The sequence below is a fragment of the Pseudonaja textilis genome, chromosome 1 (assembly GCF_049901715.1).
Source record: "Pseudonaja textilis isolate UNSWEBS1 chromosome 1, rPseTex1.2, whole genome shotgun sequence".
NCBI classification, from domain to species: Eukaryota; Metazoa; Chordata; class Lepidosauria; order Squamata; family Elapidae; genus Pseudonaja; species Pseudonaja textilis.
Window position 1 is genome coordinate 326,404,343 of NC_141990.1, and position 15,599 is coordinate 326,419,941.

At 42.9% G+C, this 15,599-nt stretch overlaps 1 protein-coding gene across 27 annotated transcripts in view; it reads left to right on the plus strand.

Annotated features, from left to right (window-relative positions):
• GATAD2A (GATA zinc finger domain containing 2A) overlaps nt 1-15,599 on the plus strand; it is a 107,193-nt gene that overhangs the window by 65,953 nt on the left and 25,641 nt on the right. For 14 of the 27 annotated variants that reach the window (XM_087920906.1, XM_087920877.1, XM_026699018.2 and 11 more), the window contains one exon: nt 6,614-6,891. In XM_087920906.1, the coding sequence (XP_087777032.1) occupies nt 6,623-6,891 (269 nt within the window). In that variant the 5' untranslated portion in view covers nt 6,614-6,622. Of the gene's footprint in view, nt 1-697; nt 837-6,613; nt 6,892-15,599 lie in introns of all 27 variants that reach the window. The other 13 variants (XM_087920848.1, XM_087920936.1, XM_087920826.1 and 10 more) reach the window with 1 other exon arrangement.

Consider the following 15,599-nt stretch of genomic DNA (forward strand, 5'->3'; position numbering starts at 1 on the left):
ACATTTGTCTAACATTTGGAGGGTATTTTCCACACCTGTGTAGCCTTCAGATATGTGGGACCATAGTTCCCAATAAGCCCAGCTGTAGATGCATTTCCACAAGTACAAAAGTGGGACAAAACTGAACATAAGAGCAAAACAAATACAGTACTGAAAAGAATATCTTCGCACATGGTCACTGTTGAAAGGTCACATTGTTTGGGTGGATAAGCTGTTGATTACTTGTTCCCAGGGTGGTACCAGAGATGGCCTAATTCCCTTCTTGGCAATTTCATCTGGGGGGAAAAAAATCAGGATAGCAGGAGATTGGGGGGGAAGGAAACCTATTAGGAGAAAAATCTGAAATTTCTGAGTCCCATGGACAAAGAATGGTGAGATGGCACATAGCACAATATTCTGTAAAAACAAATGATCCCTTCTCCCATATCAATGTCCAGCAATTTCTTTGTTACTTGAATGCAGACAACAGATGAAAATCTGTGGGATAAATTATGATTTGAGAGGTCCTTGGTGCTCTCTGATCTTGGTTGTTGAAGTTTTCTTTAACTGGACAACTAACTTTTCTTTTTGACACAGTGATGTAGTCTACTCTGGGAAACCCGGGTTGTATGCCTGATTCTTCTCTTATATCTTAAAATGGAACTCATTTCTGTTTTTTTTTTTGTTTGTTTGTTTTCTTCCTACACTTTCCCAACAGTGGCGAAAGAAAGCAGTAATTGCCCAACAAGGTCCCCTTCTCTCTGCCTGTCTTCAAGCAGAAGGTGGTTCAGTCAATATGTGATAAAATTCTGTCACAGACACCCATGTTGGAAAAGACACTGCCTGAATTATCCCAGGTTGGTCTTCTTTTCTTTAAGGGAGAGGGGCGGTCCTAAACACATTTGGGGGCTGCCAATGCAAATGGCGCTTTCCAGGGCTGGAGCACGGGCAATAAGTGGTCTGTGATAGGTTGTTTGTATGCATAAATTTTATAAGGCGAGAAAATAGTAAAATGTTAAAAGTAGCACTGAAAAAAAAGTCTAAATCACAGTCTGGTTGCCTGTGGTGAATTGAGATTTCTCTCCCAGTAACTCGGTGAAATAATTTTATCAAAGCTGTAGATTTCTCCATACAAAAAATAACTAGAATATGTAAGTGGCCTACTTTGAACTCATGATATTTTAAGATGGACAAATCAACAAACAAAAATGGGTATGACTTGGAGTACTACCCGTCTTATCAAGTCAAACAGACATTTGATATGCTCTGTGTTTGGGCTGAGAGGACAGAATAACAAGAGTTGGCAGGGACCTTAGAGATCATCTAGTCCAACCCCCCTGCTGAAGCAGGATTTCATAGGCTGACTAGAGGTTACTTGAGGATAACCAAGCAAAATCTGAACAATTTCCCAGTATCACAAAGGGGTGTGCCTGCACATATGTTTGTGTTGCAAGTGGGCTACTAATGTCCGTGATGTTATATACAATGTGAGTCACAAACTATGCATTCACAGTCCAGTCTTCTGCAATGGATGATATCAACAAACAGTAATGAGTTGAAAGAAGTTGTTAGCAGGAAGCTGTCTGGCTCTTTGACAGGTATTCTGATCCATGTAGAGCAGTCTTCCCCAAGCTGGGCTTCAGTATGGGTAGTCCTTGACTTACAAAGATATGTTTAGGGACGTTTTGAATTTACAGTGGACCTGAAAAAAGTAACAACCATTTTTCATACTACGACTGTTGCAGCATCCCAATAGTCATGTGATATTTATAATGGTTGCAGCGTCCTGGGATCATGTGATCAGCTCTTGCAACCTTATGACAAGCAAAGTCAATGGGAAAGCCAGACTCATTTAACAATCATGTTACCAAATTAACAACTGCAGTGATTCACTTAAAAACTGTGTCAAGGAAGACTGTAAAATTGAGCAAGGCTCACTTGACCTCTGTCTTGCTTAGCAGCCGAAATTTTGGGCTGAATTGTGGCCAGAAGTGAAGGACTATCTGTAATCGATAGCCAGCTATGCCTAAGGATTCTGGGAGTCAGAGTAGACTATATTAAAAGCATCAAGTTGTGGGTTGCTAACATACAAAGGAGATGTCCACAGGCTTATGGCCCCCAGGGAACGGTGAAGCATTTGCAGGTGGTATACAAATTACTATAATAAGGAAATAAAGAACCCTGCTAAGCAGCAGGTATATAAGAGGAGGGTTATAGCCTGCTGGTTTAATTGTGTCTCAAGGATATTGTTCCTATATGAAAACTCTCTTTGCCCCAAATTGGATGTGGACTAAGACTGGGTACACAGCATTATATTGGGATGAAGCTTTCTTTTTTGACTCTAGTGTAATGGAAGCTGGAAGCTGAGATGTACAAAGTAAAAACTTAAGTTAGGGTATCATTACTACATAGAGGTTTAAAACAGGGTCTCCAACCTTGGCTGAGGAATTCTGGGAGTTGAAGTCCACAAGTCTTAAAGTTGCCAAGATTGGAGATCCCTGGTTTAAGAAGGGTAGAAGGAGAATCAGTGGTTAGGAGCTATTTGCAGTCTCTTTCTTGTTGTTGGTAAAAGGCTCCTTACTCTGGGCAAAATATGCCCCAATTAAAAACAAATTGATTGATTTACTAGCTAGGAATTCAGCAAGAATTGGATCCCTGTTGAACCATCTTTATCTTTGTTCTGAATTTTATTTGTTGGTCCCACGCCCTCTCTTATCTCTAACTTGCATGCCTCTAACTTCCATCAGGGTCTTGAGTGTTTCCTATCGTTCTCTCTACATCCAAACATTTCCCGGTCATCCTTAAGTAGCAAATGTATTCATGCAAAATGAGAACGAGGCACCATAACTGTGGAGGTAAAACTCTGACACTCAGTTTTTGGCCATCTCTAAGTTAGGGCTTGGGAGAGATTCTGGACAGGGCAGTCAGATAATGACTGGGTGGTTCAATTATGCTTAATTACCCTATGGAGTTTGTTTTGTCTTTTGCAAGCTGCATTGGTTGCCATTTGCTTGCTGGATCCAATTTGGGGTGTTGGTTATGACCTTTAAAGCCTTTCATGGCATTGGGAACAGGTTTTCTGGGGAACTGGCTTGCCCCAGTGTCATTGACCTGCTCCACTTGCTTCAGCAGAAAGAACTTGCTACAGATCCCATCGCCAAGGAATTTCAGCTAGCAGAGTCTAGGAGAAAGCCTTTTCTGCCATAGTGCCTGTGCTCCAGGACAACTGGCTACTATGAGGTCTGCCACTACTCTTTTGGCCTTCCAGAAAGGCCTTAAAATGTGTCTCTGTTGTATCTTCATTTCACATTGGGGACTCAAGAATATTGTAGTGCAGGGGTGTCCAACCTTGGCGACTTTAAACTTCCAGAATTCCCCAGCCAGCTCTGATAATTGAAGTCCACATGTCTTAAAGTTGCCAAGATTGGACACTCGTCTTGTAGTGTATGAACCCAACATCCATCCACCCATCCTTCCTTCCTTCCTTCCTTCCTTCCTTCCTTCCTTCCCTCCCTCCCTCCCTCCTTCCTTCCTTCCTTTCCTCCCTCCGTCCCTCCTTCCTTCCTTCCTTTCCTCCTCCCCCTCCCCCTCTTCCTCCTCCTCCATCATCATCATATATAAAAGCAAAATACCACTCACGCATCATCACAAAATCTCCAGAACCATAAAGCCTACAAGCTTGACATTTTCCACCTATGTTCCTCTTGGCTTCTAGGTGCTCACTAAGAAAGGATTTTTCAAAACGACTATCAGAGCATTAGTATTTCCTATATTATTATTAGCATGCTCTGATGCTAAGGAGTTCTACTCCTCCTCCCCACCTGAAAATAAATCTGTTCCAAATACAAAACACAAGCAGAGGAGAGGAGTTTCCGTTTCCGTTTTAGTTTCACAGCAGCAAGCAGCTTTAGTACAGAACAGTTAAGCTAAGCCACGCCCAGGCTCCTTGCTGTCTCCTTGCTCACATAGCAAATACTGTTTCAGTTTCCAAACAGCCCTCAACTCTATCACATACTGACAGGACGCTAGCCAGATGAATACCAATGGATGTTGGTAGGCAGAGGCAGATTCCCCCCGCCCCATTTTCCTCCCAAAAAATTAAGCCAGATCACATAGTTCGTAGTGAAGCACTGGTATCCAGCTACTAATAATATAATACCGAAAATAGTGGACCAATGAGGCAGCTTCCATTGATTCCCCCGTACATTTGTTCTTCAAAATTAAGAGGTCATTATAAACCAACTATGTAAAATAGCAGCTGCCAGTTATTTAGCTGGTATTGACCTTCATTTGCCTCAAGTTCTTTCTAAGAAACTGGAATATCAAAATATATTAGGGTGTTTATATGTTTAGATCCAAGCAATGTAGTCTTGGTAATTGACAGGTGGAAATGTTGTCAATGCACAAATTATTAGTTTGATTATTTGGATTTTGCCTGCCCAAAATCTTGGTTTAGTCTTTACTATTTCTGGAAACATTTACGGAAGAACCCCATCTGTCTGAAACCAGATACCAATCAGTTTTGACAAGATTGGGCTCTGCAGACAAATGTTCAGAGAGGAAGACAGGTGGGAAACAATTTGTTACCAATTCCTAATAGCCTTTATTTATCTGAACTGCTGCCACATGTGTCACACATGAACTGAGAGGTTATTAGGCCTGTGTAGCAGTTGCAAACTAAAAAGCGGTACAATATCCCTTCGGGTGAAGCACGTCCACGCTGACTAACCCAAGACTCTTGTGGCCATATTATGGTTTATGCCCCTTGTGCGCTAATGAATAGCATATGCCATAATTGGAGAATTAAAGAAATGTAGGTTTTCCTCACATATTTTTCCTCAGAAAGTCAAATCGTCAATGGGCAGAGACTTTCTGTATTTCCAGGGTGTCACAGTCTGAAACCTTCAAAGGCCCTCAAAATACGTTAGCTCCAAACCAAGATTCTCTCAGGATGCTTTTGCTGAATTGTTGTAGCACAGAAAATAAACGATGATTTTGTTTCAGCAGGTTGTTGGCCTTACGATGTTTTTTTTTTTGGGGGGGGGTGGGATGTATAGAATTCAAAGAGGAGCAAGGAGTAGCACGGAGTGAAAACTCAAAACTGAAATGTCTTGCAAGTAAAAGCCTTCTTGCCTTCTTCGCTTTGGAATGTTTTCTCCTGAAATATGTCTTCTTTTACTTTCCAAGGCTTCTCCCACCCACCACCACCACCACCTATGACTTTCTCTGGTTTTTCTCGCAGTTGCACTGAGAAAGTTACACTGCCTTTGCCAACAATTCCCCACCCCCACCTCCAAAAAAGTCTCACTGCCCCTTTCCTCCTCCTAATTCTGAGTTGGAGTCTTCTTTCCCCTTTTCAGCTTACTTTTATTTTTATTTATTTATCTTTTAAAGGGACTTCCCCCCAGCCCCCCCCCAAAAAAAGTGGCTTTCCCTGGCGAAGTGGTAATACTGGTGTCCGGGCAGCCATTGCTGCCTTGCTGGTGTCAAAGCACGCTGCCCCTTTAAGAAGAGCCGAGGGGATGGTCCCCAGGACTTCTGTTGTGGAATGCCAGCTGCAGCAGATGCCGCAGCAGCACCACGCCAGCACTGCAAGATGGTGTCTCCGCTAGGGTTAACGACACTTAGCTTGTTGTCTGGAACCAGTTCAGACCGGTTTTCTGGAAAGTGCTTTGTGTCTCCGACTGAATCCTGGGAAAGGGTCATGTGTAGATCCAGTGATGTCATGGGATCACAAACTGACTCAGCTCTCCTCCCCACACCCCCATCAGATATGTGTGTTTCTTGCAGGTAGGGTTGGAGAGGCTTGGTCAGAAGCAGGCCTCTCTCCCAGTGCATAATCCCAAACAAAACTTTTTAAAAGCCCTTTTCCCCTTCAACACCTCCCCGATTCCCACCTGATTCCTAAGAATCCCGGAGCACTTTCCGAGACTTAAAATTGTTGGGATGGGAAGAGTAAGCCAGCTCCTGGTTTTTAAGGACGTTGCCGGATCAGGTGCCTTATTTTCAGCATCAGCTTAAAAGTTTCTCATTTTTAGCCAGGAAGAGTTGATGGGGCAGGGGGGGAAGGAGCCACCCCCCTCGGGCCCTCTTAAAATAGGAGGGACTTTTTCACTCTGGAACACTTCACAAGAAATAAAACTTTAAAGGAAATTGGGTCTCTAAAATGATAGGCAAAACAAGCTGCGTTGTCAGAAGGAAGTGCTCCAGATTTCCTATGGGAAGTTAGGCAGACTTGCACCTGTTCCCCCCTCCCAAACAGTTTTGGCTTTTGATTATTTTGATTTCCACTTAAGGATGTGATGGGGGAAGGGGGAGTGTGAGTATAAGGGATCGGAGGTGAACAACTTGATTTGCCCTATATGTGGTAATATACGGCACCCGGTTGGTGTCCTGTTAATATACTGTCATTCTCAGAGCATGAAATTGAGCTTTGTGTCCGTATAAAGAAGTTCAACCCGGGACCATGCTATTTTCAAAAAAAGATGTTTTACTTGTATTTTGTATGTGTTAAAACCCAAATAAAACTTTATTAAATATATATATATATTCTCATTCTCTCTCTCTCTCTCTCTCTCTCTCTCTCTCCCTCCCCTCTCCACTCCCCCCCCACCTCTTTGTGCTACTTTTCCAGAGCACCATAATGACGGAGGAAGCTTGCAGGACACGAAGTCAGAAGCGAGCACTTGAACGGGAAATCACCCAAAACGACGTGGACTGTAAAAAAATGAAAATGGACAAGGGGCTTTTGGGGGGCCCAGAGGCCAACTCCGAAGGGGGGGACCTTAAGCTAAAGACTGACTCTGGATCTAGTAAAGTCCAAGGATTATTGAAAGGAGGGGAGATGAAAGCAACCATCAGAGTGGAAGTTCAGACGGGAGATGAGCCGGTGGATATGAGCACCTCAAAAAGGTAAGCAATCATAAATGAGTTTTAGGAAGCAAGTGGCTGTGCCTCTCATTCACTTGTCCAGGCATTTTGCGATGGGAGGAGGGGAGAGACAGAAAATATGCTGGCATATAATAGAAACCAAAAGACAGGAAACTGAAGGAAGCATCTGGTTCATCGTGGAATCGGTGGAACTCCTTGTCACATCTTTTTCTTTTTCTTTTTTTTAGCTAGATTGCTTTAATAATTGCTCCATTATTGAGTTTTAACAACCTCGGTTCTTTAGGGTTGTTTTTTCCCAGCAGCATTTCTTCTATAACCGCTGCTGACTCAACTGCTTTTGCTTATGCAGTTAACCAAGCACACGGGCTCCTGTCTCATACGTTTGCATTGGGGAAACTTTGGGGAGAAATGAATGAGGACTGGGATGTATCTGGAGAAACGAAAGACTGAAGTGGTGTGCCAGTCCAAGTTGGAAAGGGAACCGAAGGAGCGTTCTGGAGGAAGGGGAGGGTTGGTTGGAACAGAGGACAGGGGGACTTTCTCATGTCTAAGACACGGTTTGCCTTTGGCATTTTGGAAGTTGAGGGACAAACAGGATTCAATATTTTTCTTGTACTGCAAGAGTGGGAAATTATGGATGCTTTATGACTAGTGGACTACAACTCCCAGAATTCCTGAGCCAGTCAGGAGTTGAAGTCCACAAGTCATAAAGCACCAATAGTTCCCCACTTCTATTGTACCCAGAAAGTTTCCTAGGAGTTTTTGACTAGTTGTGCTTAAACAAAGTGCTGGCCTTGATCTCCCAAATATCTAATTATAAATTGACCTGCAAGGCCCTCTCCAATGAGATTGTTTCTACCTAAGATTCTCTGATAAAATAGAAAACAAAAATAGCATAATGCAAGCAATGGGGAAATATTATTTGTATTAATTACCCTGAATAGTTGCTTTGCAAATCTCTGCCTTGCCTCTCCCCATCCCCACCCCCCACCCCCCCAAAAAAATAATTTGTGCATTAACTGGATTCCATTGCATGATAAGTCTGCTCCTTTTGGGAGTTACAGGTAGTCCTCAACTTACAATCGCAGTTGAGACCAGCATTCCGTTACTAAGCAAGAGGGTTGTTAATCAAATCACACCCAATTTTAAAACCTTTTTTTGCCATGATTATTAAGTGAATCACACGGTCATTAAGCAAATCTGGCTTCCCCTCCGTTGGCTTTGCTTGCCAGAAGCAATCTGGGAAGGGCACAAATTGGAATCATGGTACCCCAACCATACATATATGCCAGTTTACCAAGCGCCCCAATTTTGACCACGTGATCGTGGGGTTGCTGCTACAGTCATAAGTGCAAGGACCAGACATAAATAACATTTTTCAGTGTTTCCCCCCCCCACACACACACAAATTCAGACACTTGGCAACTGGTTCATCATAGTTATGATGGTTGCAGTGTCTTGAAGTCACCTTTTGCCAACTTCTGATAAGCAAAGTCAATGGGGAAACCCGATTCATTTAACGACCTTGTTACTAATTTGCAATGATTCACTTAATTGTGGCAAGAAAAGTCGTAAAATGGGACAACGCTCATTTAACAACTGACTAACTTAGCAGAAATGTTTAGCTCAATTATGGTCCTACGTCGAGGACTACCTGTATATTGCTCAGAGCTGAGAGGGATACATAATACTGTTTATTTCATCAATCAATCCTGTCTTTATTATTTTTATAAATATCTCAAGGTGGCAGCTAATCTTTCTTCCTTATGTTTTCCTCACAACAACCACCCTGTGAGGTGAATTGGGCTGAGAGAGAATCACAGACTTTCATGCCTAAGTCAGGACTAGAATTCACAGTTTCCGACTTTCCGGACTGTTGCTTTAACCACTAGGCCAAAGTGGCTCTCTATATAGCATCACTGTGGATTGAAGACTTACAATTTGGTGTAAAATAACAAACAGGTTTGTAAGATGGAATTACTTAGAGAGCCAAGTAACACTAGATTTCAACTTACCTGAGTGATTTGGACCCTAAACTCCTTTGGCAGAAATCTTGAAGACAAACTGACTGTGATGGTTTAGAAGGGACTGGTGTCTTGAACTCTTTGGAAAAACAGTGGAATTTAAATGAAGATTAATAAATGAATTAATTAATAGACATTGACAAACACACTGAGAAATTCCACTCAACGCACTGAGAAGAAAATAAGACAATACAGGTAGTCCTCGACTTACGATCACAATTGAGTCCAAAATTTCAGTGGCTAAATGAGACATTTGGTAAGTGAGTTTTGTCACTGCAGTTGTTACATTATTAAATGGTCGTTGAGTGAAAATAGGTTGAATTTGCTTGGTAAAAAGTTGCAAATGGTATTCACATGGCCCTGGGACATTGCAACCGTCATAAATATGAGTCATTTGCCATGCATATGAATTTTGATCCACATGACCAAGGGGATGTTGCAGTGGTCGTAAATATAAAAAACAGTCAGAAGTCACTCTTTTCAATGCCGTTGTAATTTTGACCGATCATTAAATGGACTGTTGTAAGTTGAGGACAAACCTGTATTTTGGGGAAGGGTGAGAAAGTTTCAATTGAACATGTGTACGTATTTTTCGGACTATAAGACTCTCCGAAGTATAAAACTCGCCTAGCTTTTGAGGAGGAAGACAAGAAGAAATTTTTTTTGCCTCCCAGCAATTTGTCACCTTTAAAGCCCTTCATGGCTTAAAGGCTAGGTTACCTGAGGGAACGTCTCTTGCCAGTCACATCTACCCAACCCATTGGAGCAAGGAGGCAGGGAATGCTGTGGGTCCCATCCCTGAGGGAGATACACCTGATGGGACCCAGAAGAAGGGCCTTCTCCGTGGTGGCTCCCTTTTTTGGAACATCATCCCCCCAGAGATTAGAATGGCCCCCTCTCTTGATACTCTTCCGGAAAGTTCTGCCAGCGGGCCTGGGGAACCCAGAGCAGAATGGAGCTCGCGTGATCTGCTGTCGTTGGGGCAGGGGGTGGGAATTAGGGGTGATTTTTTTATTTATTTTTTCCAGATATTGTTCTATTGTACTTTATTAATTGATTCTTTTTGTAGGTTGATTCTTTTCGTTAGCTTTTATTGTTTTTTATTTTAAAATATGATTTTACATTCTGTAAGCTGCCTTGAATCACCATGGGCGAATAGGCAGCAATATTAAATAAATAGATAGATAGATAGATAGATAGATAGATAGATAGATAGATAGATAGATAGATTGATTTGCCTCCTTGCAATAAACTGCAAACAGCCTGGTCAGCTTCAGTACAGCTTGATTCTAGGAAGCAGCTGATTATCAATTGGATCAGCCTCCCGACGATCAGCTGTTTCAGGCTGCAGGGATCATCGCCTGTTGGCACCTCCGCGTACCCCATTTTCGGCCCCTTTAGGTGGCAGGGATTGGAACAGGCCGAAAATGGAGTACGTGGAGGCTGAAAACAGGGGGGGGGGGGGCGCAGAGGCTGATAACGGGATGGCAATAGGCTATGGCGATCCCTGCAGCCTGAAATAGCTGATCATGGGGAGGCAGATCCAACCGACAGTTAGCTGCTTGTGCTAAATCAGGCTGTGCTGAACTTGACCAGGCTGTTTGCTGCAAGGAGGCAAATTGCTGGGAGGCTGAGGTCAAAGGGTGGGGGCCGTCGGGTGGGTGGGGCTTTGGCAGCATTTGCTGTATAAGACACACAGACATTTCCTCCCACTTTTGGGTGGGTGGGAAAGTATTACTTATGCACCTAAAAATATGGGTGTGTGTGTGTAGAGAGAGACAGACAGACATCTATTTCTAAAATAATATTGAGTATGGGGGAGACCCATATTGTTTGGACAATTGCTGGTGGGCGATTTTTCACCAAGCAAAGTAAAGGAAAGCCAAAGCTATTTTATGTTTTGGTAGGTGCAAAAAAAAAAAAAGTAATTCATACTAACTCTGAAAGACTGAGTTTGATGTAAGCCCCTGTCCTCCATGGTTTCTCTTAGGCTTCACCATGTCACAAAAGCCCACGGTGGCCCTCGTATGTAAGGCATTCGATAGTGTGCCTACTGGGCCTTAAATTATTCCTGTCCCTTCCCCCTTCACGCCAGCACCTGCTGACACGTCAGTTTCTAGCAAAGGTGTTGCATGTTGAAACCACCAGCTTTTCAATCACACTTTTGATGGACTTACCTTGTGGCTGTGTTTCTCTGCAATCTAATGAGCAAGGAGCCATTCTGGCTGGGAACTGAACGAACTGCAGTCCCAGCATATTTATAAAGTGGGGAAGCCGATGCTGGCCATTCGGTTGGAAATTTCCGAGAAACAAAACATGCCTTTCCCTTGAGCGGTGCTGAGTCCTGTAGGCCTCTGCCTAGCGATCTATTCACACGTCATGTTGCCCAAAGAATGGGAGCTTTTGAGGGGACGTACTGCCCAAATTACAAAAAGCTCCACGTTCAAGAATATAAAACCATGGTGGCGCAGTGGTTAGAGTGCAGCACTGCAGGCTACGTCTGCTGGCTGCCTGTAATTCGACAGTTCGAATCTCACCAGGCTCAAGGTTGACCCAGCCTTCCATCCTTCCGAGGTGAGTAAAAGGAGAACCCAGATTGTTGGGTAAATTGCTTAGAGAGGGCTACAAAGCACTGTGAAGAATAAGTCTTAAGTGCTATTGCTATATAAATAATCCTCTACTTATGACCACAGTTGGGTTCATAATTTCCTGTGGGAGGTGACCAGGCTGAATCCAAGGCAAGGGCCAAACGTGTCATAAGTCACAAGTCCCTTCACACTCGCAAGAGATCCAAGTCCAACCCGCCTGGATGACTGCCTTGTCTTCCCTGCATTTTTCTTAATGGTCAGTTGGCCAGATTCTCGTAGAGAGCTTAAGCTTGCAATAAATCTTTATATACTCATTTGAATTGCCCTAATCTCCTGATTTCCCAGGTATTTGACATTTCCGTTGCTAAGCAAAGTGGTTATTGAGTCGCATCCAATTTTATCACCTTTTTGCCACAGTCATTAAGTTCTGTAACTCTGGTTGTTCAGTGAATCACACATTCATTAAATGAATCTGGCTTCCCCCTTTGTCAGAAACCAGCTGGGAAGGGTGCAAACGGCGATGATATGAACCTGGGACATTGCAGCCGTCATATATACATGCTGAATTTTGATCACATGACTATAGGGGTGCTGCACTGGTCATAAGTGTGAGGACCAGGTCATAAGTCACTTTTTCCAATGCCATAAACTTTGAACGGTCACTAAATAAATGGCTATATGTGTCAAGGGCCACCTGTATCGCTGCTTTTCTTTAAGCATTTAACCTCAGGATAAAAGAATTGATGCAGATTTTGTGCTGATGGGGGACAGTGAGCTCTGATTGGGGTCTTGGTTTTAGATTGGGGTCTTGGTACCTGAGTTCATGCCACTTTAGGTCCTGTTACCCTAAAACAGCCTTCTAAAATACCTCACGCTAACTAGCCAGTCCATGTTTGACAGTCAGAATTTTAAATAATTCCATTGGAATTAAAAATGAGGATAGTTGGTCAACCTGTTCTTCTGGGTAGGCAGGTTATACTGATGAAGCACATATAAGATATATATATATATATAGGCAGAAAGAGTGTGTGTGTGAATTTGTATCATCCCACCCTACCCTCCAGCTACTTTTCATTATGCACAATTTTATCTTGTGCTGGATATGCCTCTGATTTTGGGAGGAAAGGAAAAATGGCAGTGGCGTTTTCTTTTTTTGCTTCCTGTTTGCAAATAAGTTATCTTCTTCCTCTTTTTGTGTATTTGAAGGGGAGGTGTTCAGATTTCTCCTCAGATGTACTGGTGGGTAGGTAGAAAGTTTTCACAAGCGACCCACATTTTCCAGAGGTGTTTTACATTGTAAATAGAGTAGGAGCCTGTGTACTATTGGTATACGTGAGGAACAGCCCAGATTTGGAGACCAGGTAGCTCTGTTTGTGGGAATTGGTTGCCTTCAAGTCACACTTCTTTTCTTTTTCCGAGACATCTGGGTAGCCAGGGTGAAAAGCAGTGTTGCAAAATGGCCCTGCACGCTTATCTAAGACTTTTAAGGTGATGCTGAACATACCATTCAGTGTCCTGATAACCTTTTCTTTGAGAAAGTGTGCCAAGATGTATTTGAAACTGTGTGGGCACCATTTGATGGAATCTCAGAGGCCAAATGCTTGTGTGTACTACTGGTTTAACAACTTGAGTCTTTCTCTCCTCCACCACACCCCTCCTCACTTATTTCTCTTGTTCTCTTAAGATTCTAGTCGAGGGAAGGAAAATCCATAGTTCTAAAACTAGTTAAACTACAGTTCCCAACAGCCTTAGCTTACATGGCCAGAATTCAGGTGTAACTCAGCAATATCCATCTTTTTCTTTTTTTTGTAGTCATGTTTGACTTGAAAGGGTCGATAAAGCACCTAGGCCTGGCTTAGCAACCACAATGGGGACCAGCAACTTGGTCTGTACCTGCCAGAGTCACTAAGTGGAAATTCATGGGAGCACGATAGGTTTATGACCTTGTTTCCCACTTTGGTCATTAAGCAAAATGACCTCATCACTAAGTGGAAAATCATATAACTACAACTTCTTAATTCTGCCTTCCATATTAACTGCTTGTCGCAAGCCGGGTGTGAAGTATGCATATATGATGATCATGGGACTGAGACTCCACAATGGTCATAAATGCAAGGATTAGTCACAAAGTTGTTTTTTTAACACCAAGGTAGCTTCAACCTGTTTGCTGCATAAGGCAGTTGGTAAGCAAGGACAACTTGTATTGGTACTCCTTGAGTTATCACTGAGCCCAAAATTTGTTTTGCTAAGTAAAAGATTTGTTTAAGTGAGTTTGCCCCATTTTACAACTTTTCTTGCCACAGTTGTTAAGTAAATCACTGCAGTTGATAAGTTAGTAACACGGTTGTTGAACTTGGATTCTCCCTCGACTTTGCTTGTCAGATGTTCACAAAAGCTGCTCACATGACTCCAGGGCACAGCAGCCGCCATAAATATGAACCGCTTGCCGAGCAGCTGAATTCTGATCACGTGACCGTGGGGATGAAGTGTGGAAAATGGCCATAAGTCACTTTTTCAGTGCCATTGTTACTTTGAACGGTCACTAAATGAACTCTCGTATGTCAAAGTCCGCCTGTACTAAAATATTGGCTAAAATCTCTGTGAGGGTGAAGATAAAAAGTTTTCTCGTGATTGGAAATAAGCTGCTCTGCAGAGGCCCATTCCCGGGGGGTGGTGGAAAAAAAACCACCAGCATAAATTATGCAATATAGCCGATTATCCTGCTAGTTTGCTAAGTTAGCATTGAGATGTTGGTTGCAACATCCAGCTTGGTTGGCGCAAGATTTTAATTCACTCCATCTCTACCTATCCTAACTGACCGGCTTGCATGTGCCAGGAAGAAGGCGGGGCAGTTTTACCACTTCTCTTCCTTATGCCTGGAAGTCACTGTCATTCTGAAGTGGCAAGGCAGGGCTTCCTTGCGACTCTTTTGTTCTGACGATTTGAGTCAGGCAAATTAAAATAACAGCAAAGAGGAGGAGCATCAGTTCAGCTGCTCCGTGAATCGGAGTGGACGTCTTGCTGAGACCTTGGCCCCCAGGCAGTGCCGACCCACCCCTCAAGCTGAGCATTCATTTGATGGTTCTTCTAGTGATCCAGCAGACACAAGTCAGATGAACCCTGGGTTGTTGTTTTTTTTTTTTTTGAGGAGCAATCCATGGATTCTGTCGCCTTGTCCCTTTTTTTAGTTCAGTTTCTCTTCATATGTTGAGGGGAAGGGTGTCCATTTAACTGCTTGCACAAGTTTGGCTTCACAAACTGGACTTCCTAGAATTATCACATTGTCCTCCGACTAGTTGCTAAGGAATCAGCTTGAAGATGCAGAAAGTGGGGAATCATATGCACCCTAATTTTCTTCTGGGTCAAAGACAAGAGATCTATGATGCCTCTTCTTTGTTTGTTTGTTTGTTTGTTTTTAATTTTATTTGGAAAGGCTCTTAACACCAACCATAGCAAATAGCTTGGAAGGAGATTACAACTATTCTTAAAAGTAACATCAGATGCAAGGAGCTGAGACATTCTTGCTTTGTTGTTATATCTATTCTTCCTTCCTTCATCTATACATTTATTTATTTTTGTGCAACTCAATGCTGTATACATGGTGTTTCTCCTTTTCCCCCCATGTAAACTAAAAAAAAGTGAGCAAATCTGCGACCAAAAGGTTGCTGAGATATCTCTGGAAAATACAGTGATATTTTTCCTTGATAATGTGTCATCAATTAATTGCATGTTCATTCTCAGCGATTACATAGGTGGACTAGCTCGATACCCGTGCTTCGCTACGAAACTATATGATCGGGCTTAGTTTTGGGGGATGAAAATAAGGAGGAAAAATTGTGCCTCTGCCTACCAACATCCATCGATATTCATCTGGCTAGCGTCCTGTCAGTGTGTGAGAGAGTTGAGGGCTATTTGCAAACTGAATCAGTATTTGATGTGTGAGCAAGAAGGAGACAGCAAGGAGCCTGGGCGTGGCTTAGCTCAACTGTTCTCTACTAAAGCTGCTTGCTGCTGTGATACTGAAACTCCTCTCCTCTGCTTGTGTTTTGCATGTGGAACAGATTCGTTTTCAGGTGGGGAGGGGGAGTAGAACTTCTTAGCATCAGGGCGTGTTAAT